The 23,401-nt window shown below is 45.8% G+C and overlaps 1 protein-coding gene across 2 annotated transcripts in view; it reads right to left on the bottom strand.

Moving 5' to 3' along the window:
* Positions 1 to 20,566, bottom strand: part of LGI2 (leucine rich repeat LGI family member 2) — a 34,044-nt gene extending 13,478 nt beyond the window's left edge. The window contains exons 1-7 of one of the 2 annotated variants that reach the window (XM_020897591.2): positions 20,087 to 20,566; positions 18,105 to 18,176; positions 16,457 to 16,528; positions 13,805 to 13,876; positions 8,167 to 8,238; positions 7,304 to 7,473; positions 612 to 776 (exon numbers count right to left, since the gene is read on the bottom strand). In XM_020897591.2, coding sequence (XP_020753250.1) covers positions 612 to 776; positions 7,304 to 7,473; positions 8,167 to 8,238; positions 13,805 to 13,876; positions 16,457 to 16,528; positions 18,105 to 18,176; positions 20,087 to 20,280 — 817 coding nt within the window. In that variant the 5' untranslated portion in view covers positions 20,281 to 20,566. Of the gene's footprint in view, positions 1 to 611; positions 777 to 7,303; positions 7,474 to 8,166; positions 8,239 to 13,804; positions 13,877 to 16,456; positions 16,529 to 18,104; positions 18,177 to 19,713; positions 19,802 to 20,086 lie in introns of those variants that run through there. The other variant, XM_070452079.1, reaches the window with a different exon arrangement.
* Between the last annotated feature and the right edge of the window lie 2,835 nt (positions 20,567 to 23,401).

Below are 23,401 nucleotides of genomic sequence, written 5' to 3'. Positions count from 1 at the left end.
GAGCCTGGAATGCTACAGTCCATAGAGTAACAAACAGTTGGACACAACTGAAGCAACTTAGCACGCACACACTAAAACGAAGCAGTGATCACCAGGGCCTGGCCAGGGGCAATACAAACAGCTATAGAGTGTGTGTGTGTGTGTGTGTGTGTGTGTGCGTGTGTCCATACATGTGTGCATGAGAATGTGCATGTGCATGTGTGTATATGTTAGCATTCTAGTTACCAGCATCACAAAAGTCGAAGGATGCACATAGCTGCTAAAAAGCTGGTGCAGTCTCAGGCTGTCATGACTGTTCAAGATCAAGGGATTCTAGAAGTGATTTCTCCCCATTTCAGGAAAGTGCTTCCCACCACAGGCCCCCCATCACCCTCTCCCTTTCCAAAAGGATCACCAACAGTAAGTAGAATCACCACCTGCGCTTTCTGTTTGCATAACTGACCACATCCAGAAAAAATTGGAGAGAAGCGGGTGGGCTGGAAATTGTTCCCAAATCAAACCAAGCCAGAGAGCCAAGCTCCCTCTCAGGACGACAAAGAACATTTCTTCTCTCCCGGGTTCTAGACTACTCTGGAATGAGGTCAGTACATCCAGTCAAAGCCACAACACACCTGTAATGTTGTCATAGCTCCGGAAATTCATTTCGATGTGGTCCCATTCCAGCACCATGCAGTTCTCCATGCTAGGCTGAGCGATGGCCACGTACACGTCATTCTTGGAGTTGAACGTATCCACTGAAACGGACTGGTAGGGCAGAGTCTGATGAACAACAAAATCTGGGAAAGCGTGTTTAAAAAGAAAGTCTCCATGAGATCTCTTGTGAGAATTACGGGCCACTACCCCCACCCCTTCTATCTTTACTCTCATTGATTCCAAAGAAGACTGGGGAGGGTGGAGGGTGGGAGAGAACAACACACATCCCAGCATGTTTCAGTCTGAGAGATTCCAGAGGGTTCTGGCTTGCACGGGATTAGCAGATTGAACGCACAGCTTCTTATACAGCTTCCTTGAGATAAATAGCTCACGAGTTTGGCTAGAGTATCTCAAAGTTTTAAACAAATTTGGTGAGACCTGGCTTTCAGAAAGACGGGACAGCAAGGATGCTGCAGAGTAACATTCCTGAAATTACCATGAAATTTACTCTGTGAAGGAGGGATGCTGTGGTTAAATTCCTTTGGGAGATGCTGTATTTTTAGCTCACTCAGAATAGTCCCAGTAGTAAAGAAAAGTGAAAGTTAACTCCCAAAAGGGCACTTTTGGAAACCAAACTGAATTCTCTGACTAGGTCTTGGAGGTTTATAAAGCCCACAGTTTGGGAGAGTTAACCTAAGTGTTTACTGGTCACTAGCCTCATAGCAGTGCTAAGTATGGTGGTACCTGGGACCTGGGCAACGCTCTGCAGCTCAGAGAGCAGTTGCAGGAGATCTGTTCAATTTTCCAGCAGCATAGAAGCCGTCCTATTTGAGCACACGCTCTGCTCCTCCGTATAGTGGTAAGTCAACACCCGTCATCTGTATCACTTCCCTGAGCTACAGTGGCTCACTGTGTGAAATCTTGGTAGGAATGTACAGTTCCACCAAGAAAGAGGGTTAACATGCCATTGGATGCAAGAATAGTTAGTGTGTGGGGTAGCCAGAGCACTAGTGAAGAAAAAAAGAATTTTAAAAAAACCCAAAGCATTCATAAGAGTTTATTTCTCTGGCCAGAAATATTTTAGGGTTCACTGCTTCTTGGCAGGCTAAGGGCGCCCAGAATAAAATGAGGGTGGATGTCTGGTTTAGGAAAGTCATTCCTATGAGAAAAGCTTGGCTTTGCCCACCTCTTCCCCTCTCAATCCTTCTCCATGCCAGCTGAAGTCCCATCTCCTCTGCAAAGCTGTTCTGATGGGTCCAATCCACAGGACCAGTCCTAACTCACTGGACTCACAATCAGGCCCTATTGTTCACATGTGATTATTCACGGTGATTGAATCTCCAATTTTGTAGCATCCTGGTAGCTCAATCAGTAAAGAGTCTGCCTGCAAGGGGAGACCTGAGTTCAATTCCTGGGTAAGAAAGATCCCCTGGAAAAGGAAATGGCGACCCACTCCAGTATTCTCACCTGGGAAATCCCATGGACAGAGGAGCCTGGTGGGCTACAGTCCATGGGGTTGCAAGAGTCGGACATGACTTAGCAACTAAACCTACCAACTTATAATGATGTCAGGGTCAGATTTGGAAAATTCGAGGAATCTTAGCTCCAGAAGCTGAAGCTCAGAGAGGGTGTGCTCTTGGCCACTGACACACAACCGGCATGATGTGTCTCCTGAAGAGTTTCCTAAGAAAGGGCCTGGGTCCCCATGACACAAGCTCACAGCCACCATTCAAGAAATAACTGACTCAGAAGCCTCACAATGATGCCAAATGAGAAAGGCATTAAAAGGGCAGACACCAGGTAATAACTAAGGGAGGCCAGTGCAAAAGGACCAGAGGCAGATAAGTGGCAGAGCAGCTGACCCATTGTTGAGGGGGGAAGCGTGGACAGGGGTGCGACGAGCAACGCCAGTCAGGGGCGGGAGACGGTGGGGCTGAGGAGTCAGGGCAGTGAGGCACTGGAAAGAGCACTGCGCCTGCAGCCAAACCACCTGAAACCACCTTCTGCCTTTGGATTCCCAGGCTGTGCACTTGCCTTTACAAGGCCTCAGTTTATTTATCTGCAGTATGGGGACAATGATCCCTGCCTCTCAAGCGCAGTGGCAGGGACAGATTGGGCAAGGCAGTGGACATGCTGACCTCAGACTCAGCACACACGAGGCAGTCCCCTCCACTGTTCTGGCCACTGCTGGGCTATCTCTCGGGGAAAGTGTCCATTGTAATGGCATCTAAGATAAAATGCCAAAAGTTATGACTCTGTTTTTTTGCCGAGTGACCTCGGGGAAGTTACCCAACCTCTCCCTGCCTCAGTTTCCTCATTGTTTATTATGATTCATACTCATGTAGAATGGTGCTTTACATGTGGTGTGTGTTCATATGTGTCACCTTTTTGGAGGGGCCCCTTTCATTGCAAGTGGACAGGAGCTAATGACTTCGCGAGTGTGGGAGGGCTGACCTCAGCCCGGCCCACTCTGAAGATGTCGGGGGAGAGGATGGGCCTGAATGAAGGATATTTGCAGGTGTAGAGAGAAGGGGGAGAAGCAGAGAGAAGGCTGCCTCTGCCTCTGACAGCAAAAGGTGGCCGAGGATCGGTGGGGACAGGCAGCAGGAATGGAGGAGGTAACCCCTTCTGAAACATTCAGCAGCACCAAGGCAGGTGGGACAGATGGGCTCCTAACCCGCCTGCACCTACTGCTCCAGGAACTCAAGGAAGAGCTTCAGATTCCCCAGGAATAAAGTGAGAGCCACTTCTATCTCACAAGGGTGCTGCAGAGACCCAACAGGAGAGAGCCGGAAAGTGTGAGCACCCAGGCTTGGCTGCACTCAGGAGTTTTACGCACGTCACAACGACAGTGAGAAGCTGCCCGTGTGAAGACTTAGGGAAGAGTCAGCATGGCTCCAGGTTCCCTCTCCTCTCTCTGCTGCTGCTGCTAAGTCGCTTCAGTCGTGTCTGACTCTGTGCGACCCCACAGAGGGCAGCCCACCAGGCTCTGCGTCCCTGGGATTCTCCAGGCAAGAACACTGGAGTGGGTTGCCATTTCCTTCTCCAATGCATGAAAGTGAAAAGTGAAAGTGAAGTCGCTCAGTCGTGTCCGACTCTTCTCGACCCCATGGACCGCAGCCTACCAGGCTCCTCCGTCCATGGGATTTTCCAGGCAAGAGTACTGGAGCGGGGTGCCATTGCCTTCTCCGTCTCCTCTCTCAAGAACCCTCAAATACCAGCGTTGCTTGGTCAAAGACTAAAAATTGGAAAACTCGCCTGATTCATTCCAGTGGGCCCTGGTTGTCCCAGTGTAAAAGTCAGAAAGTGCTCTGGGGGCTGCAAGAGGTTTCCCTGGTCACAGGCTGGTCAATGGGAAAAGGAACAGGAGCAGCCACGGTCTGCTCCCTTTCTTGGAGGTAGAAGAGTACAGCCGGGTTCTTTGAATTACGGTCAAGACGGCTATCACCTCCTCTAGCACCTCCGCTTGCCTTTTCTCATCCAAGTGTGCCCAAGGTTACAAACACTCCCGATGGCTGTAACCCCAGCTCCTTGTATGCAAAGACTTCTGCCTACACTGAATCCCCAGCAACATGAGCACTCATGAGCTTAAACATGCAGACGGTCCAAAGCACAGACCCAAAAGTTTACATTTTTTTATTTAAAAAAATTCCAGAAAGAGAGCTGCCAAAAATAGAGAGCATTCTACAAATCTAGCCTCTCATGGCCCTATTTCCATTGATTTCCCCCAAAACATTGGTTTCACAATATTTTCTATATCCTAGCTATCTGGCAAAGCAGAGACTCCTAAATCATTTGAATTATAAATCTAATTCTTATTTTTAAAGTTTTTTTTTTTTTAATGTGGACCATTTTAAAAATCTTTATTGAATTTTTTACAATACTGCTTCTGTTTTACATCTTTTGGCCTCGAGGTGTGTGGTATTTTAACCTCCTACCAGGGATTGAACCCACACCCCCTGCACTGGAAGGCAAAATCTTAACCACTGGACCGCCAGGGAAGTTTCATAGGTCTAATTCTTAATAGGAGACTCCTTCTCCCTCTTCAATGACCAAAAAGGGGAGGAGGAAGAGGAGGAAGAAAGAAGAGAAGAAAAAGGGGAAGAAACGGGTGAAACAATATGATTGATGAATGTGTGCTTGTGTGAATGGGGGAGGGGACCTGGGGAATTTAAACATCTTCCCCCATCCCCCTCTTACATTACTTGTCACAGACAGCAAAAGCACATTCATTGCCGAAAGATCTCCAACAATCCACATATTGATATGACATCAATTTACTAGTGTTAAAGTATTAATGGCCTTCTCTGCAAAAAGCCCAGCCACTTCCATTCACATCGGATTAAGTTCATGATGTCAGTAGGACTCTTACAATTTAGGCCTTGCTCCCACTGGAATCAACAGATTTTTACATAGCTATTTATAGCACTTGCAGGAAATAAATTATACATGATGCTGATCCTATGGGGAGAGAAACTGCACATTAATGCATTATTTCTCTTTGCATTTTCATCAGCCCTGAAATAGGGAAGCTAACGGGACAATTAGAATGCAAAATTCACTCCCTCTAAGGAATTTAGTGAATTATCCACCTAACATGGGGAATCATGAGTAGGTAACAGGGATTTTGGAGGTGGTTAAAAATAGATTTGAAGCAGAGGGTTATGGAGGGACTGTGATTAATCTGGAGAGCTGAAACCAGCCAGGGGTTGCTTTGTGGTGTTAATTACACCCCTGCGCTGAGGAACAGGATGGTAATCATACCTTCCTCTCCCTGGGAAGAACAAGGTGAGACATCTACCTGAAGAATTTACTCTTTCCTAAGACCCTGAGCTAAGAGGAAAACAAGGCACTGAGAAAATATGCTTCTTCCTCAACCTCGTGTGAGGATGCAACACCGGTACCATGAATCTCAGACTTGACTTTCCAACTTCCATCCTTCTTCACCTATTTCCTCCCTGGTCCTAAATAAAGCACCAGAGGATGAGGCTTAATCTGAGCCAGAAGATAGGAAGGGACTATATTCGTGGGTGGGTCACAGTATGGTGGCACCATTTTTTCATGATGGAAGATGCTGTGAGCCAGAGTTTATTTGTTCATGAGCCTTAAGGGGATAAAACAAGTGCAAAGGCAGAATCATCATTTCCTTGCTTCTAGAGTGGGGTGCTAACTTTCTAAATTTTAGCAAAAAGCTTGTTAGAGGAGAGAAATATGTATAAGAGAATGCCCAAAATGTGTTAAGGACTTCATGCTACCCCAGAGATGCCAGGTCTGGAGCAGATGCCCAAGTCCCAAGGCTCTCTGCAGTCCAAGCTATTTCTCTCTGAGACTGGCAGTTTTCACACACTAGGGCCAGGTGTGAAGAGAACAACGGAAAAGCTGCTCACTTCAGTGTGGGGTTTAGAAAACTCTCCAGAAAAATGAGAACAGGCAGAGAGGAGCCCCAGTGAGCTGTGGTTTCACATTTCATACGGCATGGCCTTGAATGTCACCTTTTGATGCAAACGTCATTGACCGTGACCTCTGATTTATTGCGCTGCTCTACAATACAATAAACAAACCCCCAGTGGCCTCAGCTGGCTAAAGGGCACCTGCCAATTACACAGCTGAATAAGTCCCTGTTCAGTGACGAAAGACAAGAGCATTTCCATAAGACTTCAAGTTTCCTCTCAGAAAAGGACAGAACTTGTTGGGGTCACTTATTGACAAAGATATCCAGAAATAATTTTTCCTTCTGAGTTTTTGTTTGTTTATTTGATCGGGGGATAGCAGTAGAGTTTAAATGTGGTATTTTGTTCTTGGAGTTTTTGTCTTTTGAGTTTCTATAACTATTTTCTGAGTTTTCGATCCTGCTGCTCCTACTGACATGCCTTGAGGCTTTGTAGATATCAACTCTCAGCCTGAATGTTTGTTTTTATAAGTCTGGTAAGCAGGTTGCATACTGTGGATTGATCTGCTCTCCTTTAAAATGTGGCTTTAGAAGCTGTAGAAACTCCATCTAAGCGTTCGTATGGAGCTACTCTCCTGTTTTCCACAAGATGTGACAGTTGAGACTGTATTTTAATTTTATATTTTCACCTGAATATGTCTAAACTGAAACCTTAAGGCAGGCCCTAGAAAAAATAATCAAACTTTCTTTACATTTTGTTTCCTCAGTGTGAATTTTTCCTTTTGATAACTCGTTGTTAACTCATATTTCTATTCTGCCATGGTTGTGACTTACCTAGTTATCTCATTTTACATGGAACTATGAGAGCAATTTATAGATTTTAAAAGTCTGGTATTTATTAGTTAAGTGTCCAATAAATTTCATATTATTCAAACAAGAGAACAGTGATTTAGGTATCTCTGCATTGGCTTTATGTGAAACCTAGCCTGATTTGAAAATGTCCTCATGCCAAACTCACCAGTTCCTGCCTTAAAGCTTTAGAGAAATTTGAAGTTGTAAAGAATCAAAATTAAAGTCAGTGCAGTTAATAAAAATCTTTCCAGACTGCTGAGATATTTTTCCTGCCACGTCAATTCATTTCTTTTTTAACGCTTAAATTTCCCCTAAAATAATTTTGATAGAAAACTTTTATCCCGACATTTTCCAACTCCCTGTTGATAGTATTTTTTTAAAAAAGGATTATTCTAAATATCAGACTTTGATGATAGAGGTTCTGAATACCTGTAGTTGTGCATTCATAGTCAAAGCTGGTCACGTCATTCAGCTTCTTTTCCTGATATTCTGGCGGACCGATACACAGGACATCAGAAACAGTGGAATTCGTCATCTTCAACCACAGATACAACCACTTGGCTTTGCAGTCACATTCAAACTTATTGCCCCTCAAATCTCTAAAAAAACAAAACAAACACAGACACAGAGAAACAGGCATGTCAGAAATGTTTCAGCAGTAATACGAAACTCCAGAATTCTTAATATTCTGGCATATTCAACAAATAACAAAAAGTGGAATTTAAAAAATTTTTTCTATTTAATGCATCCAATGTCCTTTACTTCTCATTGACTTCATGGAACACTCTTCAGTGTCCTTGATTTTAACCACAGGGCACACAGAGGGTTCTCAGAGTTGACACACCACCATTTCTGCAAATCCTCTTGAAAATGTCACCACACCATGCTGGAAATGGGGGAGGGGTGAAAGAAGAACAGCACCCAGCATAGGTCCTTACACACAAAAACAAGACACTAAAGGAAGACAGTTCTGACAAATGCAATTGAAACTTTAAGATCTCATTAAACTTGGTCCAATAAGGAATGACAAAACACAAGAAGATGAAGCAGATGGATATGCCATCGCTCATGGGGAGAAAGGGGGACCCTCTCACCCAGCATGGCGAATTACCACTGGCCTAATTCTACTAAGCACAGTTAACATGGCAAAATCAAACACAATACAATCTATATGCTATTTCCCAGTGTTCACTGCTTTGTCATGGATTTTTAGCTACTACAACAACAAAATGCAGTATGGGGAAGACTGGATTTCAAGACAAGCACACATAAACTTAATTTTCATTACTTACAGTTCAATCAAAGAGTCTAAATCACTGAAGACATCCCTTGGGAGTGCTTTTATGTGGTTGTTGGCCAGAGAACTAGAACAAGAAAGTCACGATTTAATGTGTTTATTATCTTTATGCCCAGTCACTCTGAAGTCCCTTAAATAATGCAAGTGATTTAAAACAGAGCTCAATGCAGTTCAATGTCTGACTTTGGTCACTGATACTGAGATAAAGAATTTTAGTTTAGTTATAAAAAGATAACATTAGAGATGCTGAACTACACAATATAAGTTTTTTGTTTTGTTTTGAAAACAAGCATTTATTAAGCTCTTGATATATACATTAAACTTCATGTTTTGTGATATACATGATATACATGTTGGCATCTCACGTTTCTCAGAATAAAAGCCAAAGTCTTTTAGACGGCACCCCCCATGTCTAGTTACCTCCATTCCCACCTACCCGTGGGACTGAATCTCTAACGACTCAGATCACCCACACTCGTTGCTTTGCTATTCCTCACACAGGCTAGGCATGCTCCCAGCTCAAGTTCTCTGAACCTGGTGTTCATCTGCCTGATGCTCTTCCCCTAGTTATTCACACGGTTCAGCCAGCACCCTCTTGAGGTCCGTCCTCCACTTTCACCACCTTCCCTGATCCCTACACTAGTCCCTTCCATGCTCTGTTGATCATCATCGCACAACAATCACTTAGCAAACACTATATATTATCTATTTGTTTACTGACTATGTATTCTCCCTAAACATAAGCTACATGAGGACAGAGGTTTTTGTCTGTCCATATCTGTATCCCTTGCATCTAGCACAGTGGCACATGGTGGGAACTCAGTAAGTCTTTCTCAATGAATGGTTTAAACACCAAATGAGAATGATTAAAAAAAAACAACAACAGATGTTCAGTCTTATCCCAAGAAGTTCCCTAGTAGGGCATCCAAGTGAATTTTATTACTTGTGACTAAAAAAAAAGGACTCAGTAAATACTCTTTTACATAAAGAATCTCAGCTCTAACCCTAATGATAATACAAAATCTCAGTGAACCACAGAGTTTAGGGAATGACTGATTGAGATCAATCTCATTTTCTCATTAATGAAGGTTAACTAGAAACCATTCTTCACTTTTGCTCTTCGAGTTGAAGAACTTTCTATAATGTCTCTCTATAATATAGCCCCCATCTTCAGGAAGTAGACTTGAACAAATATTATCAGCTCTTTCTCTGATGATTCAGGATTATGCAGTGCCCTGTCATCATCCTGCTGAAGATGAATGTCCACGGTGCTGGGCCGCTGACGTAGAAAGATGCTAGGTGTTGAAACGACATACATCAAGTCTGATTTCCCCCAGCCCTCGTGCCCTGAGTGAGTCAGCCAAAACACTCATGCTTACTTTTGTTTTCTTCTATACACTTGAGTACAAACAGAAAACACATAAATGATAATCAACACATAGGGAATTGAGCACCACCCCCTTTAAAAATATATATGAAATCAGTCTTTTATAGTATCCTAATGACCCATCCAAGAAGTAGGAATCAGACAGTGTTCTTCCTTAGAGTCAGCTAGAATAGAAAGCTTTGTGCCCATTTTTAATCCAAACATTCTTACTGCATGATATCAACAGAATACAGGGAGACCTATAGTTTCTGAATTATGTCCTTTCTTATCCAGGTAACCACAAATGTATTGAAATACAATTTCACGTATCATTTTACATTTCTTTCCTAAATGATTTATTTGTATATTTTTTAAAGATGTTGGAAATAGGTTGAACAGACGATAAATTGGAATTGTAACTACAGACTGTAGATTATAGACTTCAGATATAATCAGACTGAACATTCTCCAGAAGCAGCTTTTTGAAATTTAAAAAGGAGATAGTTGTTTTTATTTTTTTCTGGTTGCTAGTCACTTTTTTTTTTAAGTGAAGCACAATTTTTTAGCTAATTAAAGGTTACTAGTTTCCTGCATTGGAGAAGGAAATGGCAACCCACTCCAGTGTTCTTGCCTGGAGAATCCCAGGGACAGGGGAGTCTGGTGGGCTGCTGTCTATGGGGTCACACATAGTCGGACACGACTGACGTGACTTAGCAGCAGCAGCATTAGTTTAGCTAAATATTTTTAGTGAATTGAAATGCACTAGATTGAATTGATAAGCATATATGGAGTCATCAAGGCCAAAATAAAAGCAATTGTTCTAAATGTTCAATTAAGATTTCAGAAAGCTGAATTATTTAGATGGACTATCCACCACCACCTCCCCACACCCCCAGACTCAGTGCAAAACATCCCACTTTCCACTTCATTTTGTCATGGCACTTACTTCATTTCTAAAACTACTTAACAGTAACTGGTCCCTTGGGCTTTGTGGGACCGCTGGAAAAACAAATGTCCCAGATTTTAGTTACAGATTGGCACTGTTCCTTCAATGCTTTGAAACCTGATCTATGTTCTTTTGTGTATGAACGTGAGTCTGCAGGTGTTAGAAAAGCTCACAAAAGATAAAAAGCAGGTACTTAAGCAAATTTCAGATAGTCACTTCCTTAAGCACAGAAGTGAAGTTTAATGAGCTGATGTATTCTCTTTGCTTACCAGTTCACACACACACAAGAAAAAGAGGATGGGGTGGGCTGGGGATCAGTTCATTCCTTAGACAGTGTTTTGCTGCTTCATGCTCATGCTGCATGCATGCTCAGTCATGTTTGACTCTTTGTAACCCCATGGACTGTAGCCCACCAGGCTCCTCTGTCCATGAAATTTTCCAGGCAAGAATACTGGAGTGGGTTGCCATTTCCTACTCCAGGGAATCTTCCCAACCCAGGGATCTAACTCACATCCCCTGCATTGGTAGGTGGATTCTTTATCACTACACCACCTGGGAAACCCTGAACAGCATAGTAAATGTTTTTTATTACTACATACATCTCCAGCCTTAGAGGAGTCAACTTTAAAAGTCATAAGACTTGCACTGCACTGGAGCACATATGGAACACTCAGCTTAGTAACTCATTGGTCTGCCAGTGAGTCAGAAAGAACGCCCTGCTGGTTTGGCCCCATGTGAGATGCCGGGAAGGAGTGGAGCAAATGGAAGAGCTGTAGGAACCCTGCCCTCAGGGAGCTTTCAACCCAGCTCAGAGATGAAACTAGCATCCGTGAAATGGCATCAACCAATATGGCCAGTGTCTATTGCCAAGAACTGGTTGTGTGGAGTCAGCGGAGCAGGCTACAAGAAGGGAGGAGGGGGGGATCAGGACTGGCTCCAGGGAAAAGATAGAACTTAATCTGGACTGTGGAGGAAAAGGCAGGTCCCAGAAGACTGTGGGCAGAAGAAACCATCTTCTGGGCAAGGGAAATGATGTAAGGGAAAGGCTGGTTATGGGGTGAATTGGGTGTGCTCAGGAGAGCCCAGTATTGTGGGCATGTTCAGGGAAATAAGGCTGGAGAGCTGGGGATGGGGTGCTCCGTAGGCTTGACTGGAGGATGGTAACACATGCCAGATGAACGTACATCTCCTCTAACACATCAGATGCACTCTCGACCCAAACAAAAGACTCCTTTGTTCCCTCTGTGTGTGCCCCTGTGTGTCACACAGACAAGGAGGTGCCTCTTGCACACATATGGGTAACACAGCACATGGTTCTATGTGCAAATGCGCAAGCACACACACAGTTATGTACACCCATGAGTAGAAGTGCATGGACCAAGAGCCCACATACACAAAAATACGCAAATATATATGCACAATACCTGCATACTCACACCTGTTTCAGATCAGGGACCCACAGCCAATTGGTTCAATGAAAGCTGACATCTGGGCAACGTCAACCAGTCACACTGGCTTTGCTTTAGGTGCAGAATCTGCCCAGAGCCTTTGCTCAGAAACAAAGCCCCTCATTCCTGACTTTCGGGAAGTGGATTTGTCTGGCCACAGCTGTTCCTCTCCAGACATCCACAGCTGTCTTACCAAAGACCCTGTCTAGCCACCCAAACTGCCAAGGCTACTCAGCAGCCATTGGAGAAAACTTAGACTTCTTCACGGGTGGATGGACGGAGTGATGATGTTCTGCTGTGGAGGAGGAAGATGATAATAACGCCAACCAGATCTTGGGCATTTACCATGGATAATGGGCCGGATGCTTTGCAAACAAGCATTAACCCACCATGTGCAGCTATTTTATGAGTTCAGTATAATCATCCCCATTTTCAAAGATGAGGAAAGTGAGGCTCAAAAAAGGTTAAATAATATTAACAAATGGCAGCCTTGAGACTTGCACCTAAGTCTATGTGACTCAAAGCCCACTGTCTTAGCCTCTACAAGAATGTGGGGATTGGGCATCTAGGCTGAATCTGAAAAAACAATCAAGACTTTTATAGGAAGGAAAGAAATCACAGAGAAATAATGCCAATAAGAGTTTGATGCTGTCCAGGATCGGCTGTGCTGTTTGGACCTCCCATTCCCGCTCCCTCATCTCCTTCCTCTACAAACTGTGACTCAGGCAAGACTTTGATTAGTAGGACTCCAGAATCGAGTGCTCGCTGATCCTACTGACAGATATCTTTGCCTCTATCAGGGTCTGATGTAAAAGATGATCCCTTTAGATGCTGTATCAGTTAGAGTTCACGTACAAGAGGTATTGACACCCTTGTGTAATACTCCTGCTCAAAGCCCTTCAATTTCCCCAGTTTATTTTTTTGACCATAGACAAGCTCACTATGGAAATGGGGTATGTTATCCTACTCACACACACAGTTTCTAGTATGCAAATATGACTGGTTCCTGGCTGTTAAATTGCTCCTACCAAGACAAAGACGATGTTCACATTTTCATAAGCTCAGCCACTATTTCTCCAGTTTTCTAAATTTGCTAAGTGTGTGGTGCTTGTTTCATTTGATACGCCAATTCAAATCAATTTGTTTAATTTTTTTCTCCAGAAAGCTATTAAAGAACCCAGAGAGCTTAGCTTAAGCCACAGATAAATCCAACATAAAAGAAAAAGCTATTTGCATTCAAATTAAAGGAACCACAAAAATGTCTCTATTCTGCTTCAACAAATGTTTATCTTCCATTCAGCATTCAATGAGTTAAGTAAGCCTCAGTTCCCAAATCTGTACAATGGGGACTCCCAGATTAAGGAGAAAGATAAAAGCTTACTAAGCACAAAGTCGGTACACAATGCATGTTTCTTTCCTTTCCATCTCCTCCATCAATCCCATCACCCCCTGATTTCACAGGCAGTCATGAACCACAATGGTGATTCAGGAAGATGGAGAAGATAAGAAAGCCAAGTGCGTGAGTGCTTATGATGGGATGGTGCCTGACTGACAATATAGAAACCTTTCGGGCAACCTAGAAATGAATTTCCTTCAGTGGCTATTATCAGTGTGGACAAAACAGTCAAGAAAGAGAGAGGCACTGGGAATTCCACTCAGTACCCTGTAACAGCCTACATGGGGAAAGAATCTGAAAAAAACAGATATGTGTATGTATAACTGAATCGTTTTGTTGTACACCTGAAAGTAACACGACACTGTAAATCAACTAGACCCCCATATAAAATAAAAATTTTATAAAAGGAGAGAAGCACCAGGAAGTGACCCTCACTCAACACATTAAAGAAGTTACAACACTTTTCACAGGACTTACAGGTGAGTCAGGTCACGGAGGCCACGGAAGGCGTTTCTTGAAATTGTTTCTATTTTGTTCCCTTCAATGAACCTAAGAAGAAAATTCATATAATTAAACTGAATTTTCTGTGCTTAATACCTCAAAAAAAGATACTGGGATGCTTTCAGAATGGAATCTAAAAGCATTTATGAATTTCAAAAATTCATGTCCAAAGTCTTGGCCAGCTACACCAGATTCCAAGTGGGAACCGGGTGTGTGTGCAAGAGCGCATGCACACAGATATGCTTTTTTGCATTCCTTCCAGAAGCAGCATGGAAGTCTTCAAAGTCAGAGTTGGCAGCATGGGTAGAAACATCTTGGGGGAGAAAGAAGAAAGCCCTAGATGAAGGCAAAGGAAAGGAAAGGAAAGGAAAGTGAAGTCACTCAGTCGTGTCTGACTCTTTGCGAGCCCATGGGCTATAGTCTAGCAGGCTCCTCTGACCGTGAGATTTTCCAGGCAAGAGTACTGGAGTGTATTACCATTTCCTTCTCCAAGACAACGACAAGATATTCTCAAATTCCACAAGACTGGAACGCTTCCAGACCTCTTTCCCCCTCCAACCTTCTTACATTTCACAGCACCTGGCTATTAATATTTTTCTTTATACCATTGTCCCTTGAACGGAGCCCTCTGTTTTACACCACCACATTGAAGCCTTTGAACTTCCCAGATGGCTGAATGGGTAAAGAACCTGACTGCCGATGGTAGGAGACACAGGAGACGCGGGTTCAGTCCCTGGGTCTGGAGGATCCCCTGGAGGAGGACACGGCAGCCCACTCCAGTATTCTCGCCTGGAGAATCCCATGGACAGAAGAGCCTCATGGGCTACAGTCCATATGGTTGCACAGAGTCAGACACAACTGAAGCGACTGAATGCTTATGCACACATTGAAGTCTTTGCCCAGGGATAATTCAGTTAAACCTGGCTTCCAACAAGCTTGGGCTTCCCTTGTGGCTCAGCTGGTAAAGAATCTGCCCGCAATGCAGGAGACCTGGGTTCAATCCCTGGGTAGGGAAGATTCCCTGGAGAAGGAAAAGGCTAGCCACTCCAGTATTCTGGCCTAGAGAATTCCATAGACTGTAGTCCATGGGGTTGCAAAGAGTCGGACATCACTGAGAGACTTTCATTCACTCACTCACTCCAACAAGCTTGAGTTCATCACGCCCTGCACGGCGTCACCTCTGAACACATGGGCAACAAGACAGAGATACTCTCTAGATCTCTAGGTCACTGGAAATAGAAAGTATAAAGAAGGTGAGCACAGACCAAACTTCTTTCTCAGTACTTAAATGTCTTAGGGCTTGCACATAGGATTTCACAATAAAAACTCTGGCCGTGCTTTAAAGTCTCTGTGGGAAACACATGAAGTGAATGCACTGGGACTATTCCTGAGGGCCACAGAGAACTAAATTTCAGTTTACAGCCTCACATTTCTTCAAGTATAAGAGGGTCTCTGATGAGATGGTCCAAGGGAGAGGCTATGCACTGTGATGTCATTAGTTAGTGAAACAGTTCTTGATTCGTACACTGAGAATGATCTGGTCTTTTAAAAAAAAACAAAAAACCAGAGGTCTCTTCAGTAATAAACGTCAGTATAAACTGAGAAGCAAACTTCCTCCTCAATAACTTTGACAGAAAGATGCACTACTGGAAAGAGAGAACAGACTGCTCTTTACTCAGCACCTCCATTGACTGTTTATGTGCTTCTGTAGAACCTAGTTAAACTTAGCACTTCAGCCTGACCGCTCTTCCCAGGTTACCTAGACTATCAGGTATTATGACAGTACCTGTATTATGTGTCGTCTGGAGAAAGAATTCCTCCAGAGACATCTTTCCTGAGGACAGAAAATCAGCAGAGAGCTTTCCTAGACACAGGATGTGCTTAGAATTCAAATATCTCAGATAAGAAGGCAGAGACAAGGTTTTAAAAATCCCTCTGAATGCTAAGTGAGGAAATCCCACCTGATAGCTGGATTAATATCATTACAAAGTGACAAAAGACTAGGCTGGGAGAACTTAAGGGGGAAAAAGACTATGAGAGTGTGAAAAGGCAGAAATCAGAGTGAGGGCAGAGCTCATTGCTGCTGAGGGGACATCTGCACATCTGAAAAGGGAAAAATAACCTTTGTTTTAAAGGAGAAAAAATAAAATTAGACTCCCAGCAGCAGCTCACCGGGGATACTGCAAATGGGATATAGGACGGTTGAATTAAAAACATGAAGTTGTAGCCCCAAATATGGAGACTTTCTCACAAATATGTAACCCTCAGAATCCTTCAGCTTTATTTCTGGCTGATCAGCAAATCCACGCCTAGTTTTCAGAGGTAAAAATACCCAATGCAATTTCCAATTGTGCTTACGACATGACAAATTAAATGTCAGCAGAGAATGAATGAATATCTTTCCTTCTTTGTTTCCTTTCCCCCTCTTTTTCCCCAACCTCCTCCTGTCCCAGCAAGTTCATACACAAGTAAACTATAAAAGGTCAGCGCTGAAAAGAGAATGGGGTTTTCTGCATTTTCTCCCCCACCCCCAAGCTCTCTAAGAGATGCTGTTCCAGCTTGGAAAGCAATACAGCCATTCCACTGACATACCAATTACTCAGCACATAGACAAAGCACAAAACTTACAGGTATTCAAGATGAAAGAGTCCAGCAAAAGCATCATCCCGGATGACTGTGAATGAGTTAGAATTCAGCAATCTGAAAACAAGAGACAGATATCAACAGATTCCAGCGAATAAGCGCAAAAGTTGAGTTACATGGTGAAGCCGTTTCTGCTTCTTTGGTTATGTTCTGATCTGTGGGCAAACATGGGCTCTTCTCAGTCTAAAACTGGCCCATTCCATGCACAGCCTGACTCACAGACACTGATGGATAATGGCAAGTAGATTCCCTTTGGCCAGATTTTCTGGTCACCCTTATTATCCCACCTTTCTTCCCTGTGGGTCTCAGTAAATATGACCTAAGAGCTGTTGTCTCATAGCTTTCCAATGTTCAGCACAACTAAACAGCCAGTGAGTGCTTTATGATGCACACATCTATAAAGAAGTAATCTGACTCTTGGAGAAACTTGAATTCAGAGAAGTGAAGTGAATTCCTAAAAGTCACACAGTTGAGACCAAACAAAATGAAACAAAACAAAAAACCTTCCTAGCATACTACAGCTGCCCATGGGAAATAACAAAAAAGTTTAAGAAAACTTCAGAAGATTCTTGTTCACCACATAGTTGTTTGCGTTGCCACTTAAGCCTTTGGTGAAAGTTTATAGTCTCTACCGTCACCACTGATGACTATTCTGCATTTGTATCATATGGAAAGAATATTTTAATAGAACTATAATTTCTCAGAAATTACAGATTTTAAAGTGGTAAGGATAATGCTGTAAGTAGGTACATAACATTTCAAAAACAAAAAGGTCAAAATGAAGTTGATTTGGGATGAGTCTACTATATGCTCTATCTTCATATCTTTCTGTTTGCATCAAGTATGTTGATAGTTTTCATTCTGATCTCATTCAAGTTTAAGAAACTAATACAAAAAAAGAGTGAGCTAAGTACTCATGACCTTGCCTGTCACTGATTTGCTTTTGAAAACTGCATTTTGGACATTGCTTTTTATCAGGAAATATTAACTGACCAAGGCTACAAGGCACAGGACACAAATTCTTGGCAGAAGCACCTGGGATGAAGAGGAGTTACGAGTGTGGGCTTTGGGCCCTGGGTCAGAGTTCTGGCTGTGATTTTGGGCAAGTTACTTAACTTCTCTGAGCCTCAGTTTTCCCATCTGTCAAATGGGAAAAGGAAAATACTGATATCATTAAATAAAAATTTGCCCATAAATGCATAGCATGCTGCCCAACAGTTTACATACTCAGTCTAATTTACATACTAGAAATATTCCTATGACCATAATAACATTAAGAGTTTAAAATGCAGGCTCTCTTTTAAAGGGAGGTGTTTGGGAAATGGTTCATTTGGGCAAAATTCAGGCCATAATTTAATGTAATTAATCTCCCCCATTGTTGCTGGCTGTGGGCGATGGCGTCTACAATAAAGTCCTTGAGGAAAACACATGCCAGAGAAGGAAAGGGAGCTGAGCACTGGGAACTCAGCTCGGTGGGGACACGATGGACCAAGTCAACACTAAAGAGCCTGCCTTGGTTTACTGGTGGAGCACGGGTATCTTGGGAAGGACAGATACCCAGGAGGCAGAGATGGCTCTTCCCAAGACCACAGCCCCAGGACCCGCAATTCCAGAGAGGACTTCCCACACTCACAGCAACTGCAGAGAAGGCAGATGGGAAAACATCCGGTCCTTGATTTCTGAGAAGGTTCCATTTACCAGGCTCCTATAGGCAAGAGAGGAACAATATGGAGACTATGTTGCTTTCAGGAAGTACCAGGCAGGATGGGCGAGTGGCCTTGTCCAAACTCCTCCACTCAGGAGCGAGGCTTCAAGCAGGACTTCTTGGGGTAAGAAACAAGACAAGTCCAGCCATTTTCCAATGAACTGGATCAATAAGAAAACTGCGCTGAATAATGGAAACCTTTACCATCAGTCTAGCTCCTTCCATAGACATTATCTCAGCCGGTTTAAATCAATCCCCTTGCTTCCTTTTCTTAACTACAGGAGGCCTTAGCTGAAAATGGATAATTGCTTTACCTCTGCCCATGATTCTGTTTGTGTAGACACAGCATTAATGTTGGCCCACGAAACTCCAGGATAGGATTAAGCATTCCCCTTGGGAGCACAGCTCTGAAAGTCACTCAGAGCACTTCTGATTAAACGCACCGTAAAAGCCTTGGGGAAAATCTCAGAGACACCTGAACTTGAATGTGCAGTGGGAGGCAATGCCATCTGTCAGATTTAACGGTCAACCAGAGCAAGAACCTTGACTATTTTAGCCACCAGGTCCCTCATCCTTTCTGGCCCCAGTAGGATCTCAATACATCATTTCAGAATTATTTCAGTTAGCATGCCATTGTGTTAAGCAGTTGGTGGTATAAGGGATTTAACCAGGGGAATTCTCATTTCTGGAATTCTCCATGTCATCTGACTTAGCAATATTAGGTGTCAAACGGGCCCTCTGTTCTGGCCTGGCCAGACTCTCCTGATTTCTATAAATGCAAATATGAAGCCCTTCACTCCTGGGTCTGGACCCCAGTACCTTGCTTGGGATGGAGGCAGGGAAGTGGAGACAAGAGAAAGTGTGAGCAACTTCCCCCTCCCCACTTTCAGGGGGAATCCGTGCCCTACAGAATAGGTATCACTCCAGCCCCTTGGCCCAGAACAAAGGAGTCATCTCAGCAGGAAACAGTTCCCAGCAGTGAAGATACAGCCCAAGAGCCCCTTCCACAGCCATGATGAGAGCTGGTCATGTGGCCCGAGTGGCTGTGTAAGGCCAGGTTGAAAGCATTCTCAAGCAGCTGAGTCAGTAAGGGAAGCCCTTTCCTATCCGCTCCTCCAGCACTGAATAGGCAGCCAGGGTAATGCGTGGTGGGGAAGTGGGCAAGAAGGCCTTGTAAACGCAGGGCAAGAAGTCAGGCTGACTCCCAGCACTTGCCCACTGAGCTGAATGCCCACCCTCTCTAGTGCTCCACCAAGTCCCCTGTGCTTCCCTCTTCCAGGCCACATGGAGCAGCACCACCACTTGCAGAGGTGACATGCCCTTTCCCAGGTTCTGTCCAACCTGCAGTGTGAACAGGTCCAGAGGAGGCCACCGTGGAAACCACAGCCCCAGACCTCTCGGGTGGGACAATGAGGCCTCATCCTTGCGCAATGGCTCCAGTCCCGCTGGGCTGCATATACACGCCCCCACCCAACCCCCACACGTCTCCACTCCAGCACACATCCTCCTCTCAAACTTTAATGCATGCCAGTGTCACCTGGGGACGGCCAAATGCAGACTCCGAGGCTCCACTCCCCAGACCCTGCATCATTCGGCGCGGGCCCCGGAATCTGCCTTGGCACAAACTCTCCAAGGTGGATCTGATGCAGGTGGCCCGCGGGCCAGACTTTGAGAAAGCACTGCCACAGGGACTTGTCCGGCTTCCCAGACTCCGAGTCTCGGGTTCCCCTCATCCTCCCCGGGCCCCGAGGCTCCACCCACGTCCCACGGCGCGCCCCAACCCAAACGCAAAGAAAGGGGGCCGGGAAGCAGGGGAGTCAGGGTCGCGCTGTCCCGGCGCCAGAGGCAACTCCCGGGCAGCAGGGTGGGGCAGGACGGGGCAGGGGGCTGGCGGGGTCCCACTCACTCACAAGGAGCTGATGTCGCCCGGCACGATCCTGGGCACCCAGGAGGAGCCCACGCAGATGATGGACTCCTTGGTACAGCTGCAAGTGGCGGGGCAGCGCACCAGCCGCCTCACCTGCGCGCTCGGCGGTGTCAGGCACGCGGTGCCCAGCAGCAGCAGCAGCAGCCCCGGCGCCCCGCCGCCCCTCCGCAGCGCCATGCCCGGGTCCCCGGTCCCCGCCCCGGCCACGACCCCCGCCGCCGCCGCGCCGCGCGCTCGGACCCTGCGCCGCTGCAGACGCGGGCGCTGCTCGCGACTCCGCCGCCGCTACTGGCGAGGACAAGGGCGCCGCGGGTGTGGGAGGCCGAGCCGCAGCCGAGCAGCATGCTGGCCGCCACCCCCACTCGGAGCCCCCCCACCCGCGCCCGGGCTGCTGGGCGGCCGCCGCCGCTGCGCCCGCCGCACCCGCGCCCGCCTGACATCAGCACCCGCGCCCGCAGCCCGCTCTGGCCAATGAATAATGCGGGGCGGGCGCCCGCCCGCGGGGAGGGGGCCTCACACCGCCCCCGCCGCGCCCCGCCGGCCCCTCCCGGACCCTTCCCAGGAGCCGCGGAGAGAGGAAAAAGTTAGGTGACCTTGGGGGAGGGGCCGGCCTGGACGGAGACCCCCGCCCCCACCCCGGGGACCTGGCTGAGCGATGGGGGATCAGATGCCCGCAGTCCCTCCACTGGCTCCAAATGATTTGGGGGGAGACCCTGGGCTCCTTTGAGCCAGACCAAAACGTGAGGAAGAAGGAAAAGTAGGGCTCGGGGCAATGGCTTGATCACTGGGAAGGGAGACTTTGTCCTGGGTCTTTGAAGAGTACAGGATTTTGACCTGCCTTTATTAACATTTGAAGGATGTGAATGCTGTCATTTGAGTTCAGCGGGGATGGGCTTGCTTGTCTTTTGCGGTGGGGCTGTGGGGTCGGCTCCCTGCTCTCAGCACCAGAGGCTTACAGAAGCTAGCCGCCTTTCTCTCCTGAAAGCATGTAGGCAAGAAAAGCCGCTACAGCCCTGCGCGCCCCTGCTGCTCCGGGGGCCTGCCTACTGCTGGCCACTGAGCTCCAAAGCCTATCCAAGTTCTCCTCTCTCAGCGCATCACTAGCCACCCCACCCGCCCGAATTAAAGCACTAGGGGCGATAGTTAATAGAGACCCACGGTGATACATTCTAGGCTCTGTACATTCAATGTTCTAACTCTTTGAGGCATGCCCTAATCTACCCGTGAGGAAACTGAGGCACAGAAAACGTCAGTAACTGTCCGGTGGTCAAGGAGTAAATGGTTGGGCAGAAATGGGGGCTAGAGCCTGGATGGGGGATGTGGGTAACCAGGCCCTGCTGAGCCCCTCTTCTCACCCCACCTTTGATGTGCTGAGCTTGAATCTCACCACAAGATAGTGTGAGCTGGAGAAATCAAAGAAGATGGTCAACGCAGAATCAAAATGGCAAAAAGCCAGGACTACTCAGAGTGCAGAATCAAGGGCCCATCATCAGGCTACTAACCAAGGAAATCATTTCATATGTTAAGATACTACTGAAGAAGCAGTACCGGATGCAAATGATTATGACTGTAGGAATCAGTACTATGGCTGCTTCAGCAATCATTTTAAGCAGATATGGCCAGCCACGGGGGCAGAGGGTGGGCAAAGGATCACGCTGTATCCTCAGGGAACTTGAAGTCTTGCTGGGCAGATAGCCCCGAAAAAGTAACTCCATATGGCTATATGGGGGTCACAGATTGACCATAAGGGGTTCAGGAATCGTAAGTCAGTTTGTTGCAGGTAACTTCATGGAGGGCGTTGACATTCATTGCAGGTCATCATTTAGCCAGCACCAAGCATCCATGGGAACCAATCTACATTTATCATCACTTCATTCACATCTGCCCTGGGAAATGGGTCTTCACATTTTATAGATGGGAAAACTTAGCTCAGAGATGTGTTTCTCTTGCCCAGGGTCACACAGTACATAGCCAGGAGGATCCTACTCCAGAACTGGCTGCTGTGTGTAACCCTCACTGCCGTGTTCTTATTTTGTTCCGGCTGCTCTGCAGGGGATGCAAAACTTCCCTGACTGGGGATCAAACCTGTGCCACCTGCAGTGGAACCACAGAGTCTTAACCGTGGGACCACGAGAGAAGTCCTCCTCACCACTGTGTTGACATGCATTGCCTACATACCTTACTCGGCAAGGCCCAGTGCTGGCAGTGTGGATGCAGACCATGGTCTGGAGAGGGTGATAGGCACATGGACCCACAGCCATGGATATGTGTCCTGCACATCCTGAAAGATGTCTCCCTTGAGAGAGACAGGCTACTGCTTTATAGAGAGGAGGAGGTGGGGATTCTCAAACACAGTACCTTTTTGCTGACCCAGGAAAATGTTCTCAGCTGTGAAATGGAGCAAGGAAGTAGGGTAGGGAAGGTAGGCTCTCTGTCCCCAGAGCTAGATAGCTGTGGGTTTGCAACCCAGCCTGCCACTTACTATGTAATAGTGGCAAGTTATGGCCCACATTAAGGCAAACTCGATGCCTTAGTTTCCTCATCTGTAAAATGGGATAGTTGTGTGTACCTTTGGAAACTAAATGTGATCAAGACTATAATGGACCCAATGCCACATAAGAGGTACTAAGTATTTGTTCAGATGTCTGTGTGATATTGTGGGCAGGACAATTCTCAAATAAACCCTGGGATTGAAGGGAATGGGCAGTGGGTGGGGTGTGAGAGGCTGTGAAGGGAGATGAATTTTCCTAACCTTTGTGCCTCTGCTTTACTCAAGGACAAGACACATTATTTCTCAATCAGGGGTGACGCTTGGCAAAGTCTGGAGATAGCTGGGTTTTGCAGTGGGGTGGATGCTACTGGCACCTAACAGGTAGAGGCCAGGGATGCTGTAAAACATCAGTGCACAGCAAAGCATGATCCAGCCCAAATACCACAAGTGTGGAGTGCAAACACCCTGGTCTAGTGTCCTGGAAAGACTCTTGGCATGAGGAATTCCAGAGGTGCAGATGAGGCCTGGCTCATCACTGATAAACAAATCTTGGTCATGTCACTCCCATCTCCAGCCTATATTTTCTCATCTATAAAATGGGTATAATGAAACCTTCCTCTTTATCCCCTAAATAAATGTGACATATCATCATTATTGGGCTTCCCTGGTGGTTCAGATGCTAAAGAATTCACCTGTAATACAGGAGACCTGGGTTCAATCCCTGAGTTGGGAAGATCCTCTGGAGATGGAAATGGCTACCCACTCCAGTATTCTTGCCTGAAGAATTCCATGAACAGAGGAGCCTGG

Source organism: Odocoileus virginianus, chromosome 21 (assembly GCF_023699985.2).
Source record: "Odocoileus virginianus isolate 20LAN1187 ecotype Illinois chromosome 21, Ovbor_1.2, whole genome shotgun sequence".
NCBI lineage: Eukaryota > Metazoa > Chordata > Mammalia > Artiodactyla > Cervidae > Odocoileus > Odocoileus virginianus.
Note: the sequence above shows the minus strand (reverse complement) of the source record. Positions and strands in the feature narration are given on the sequence as shown.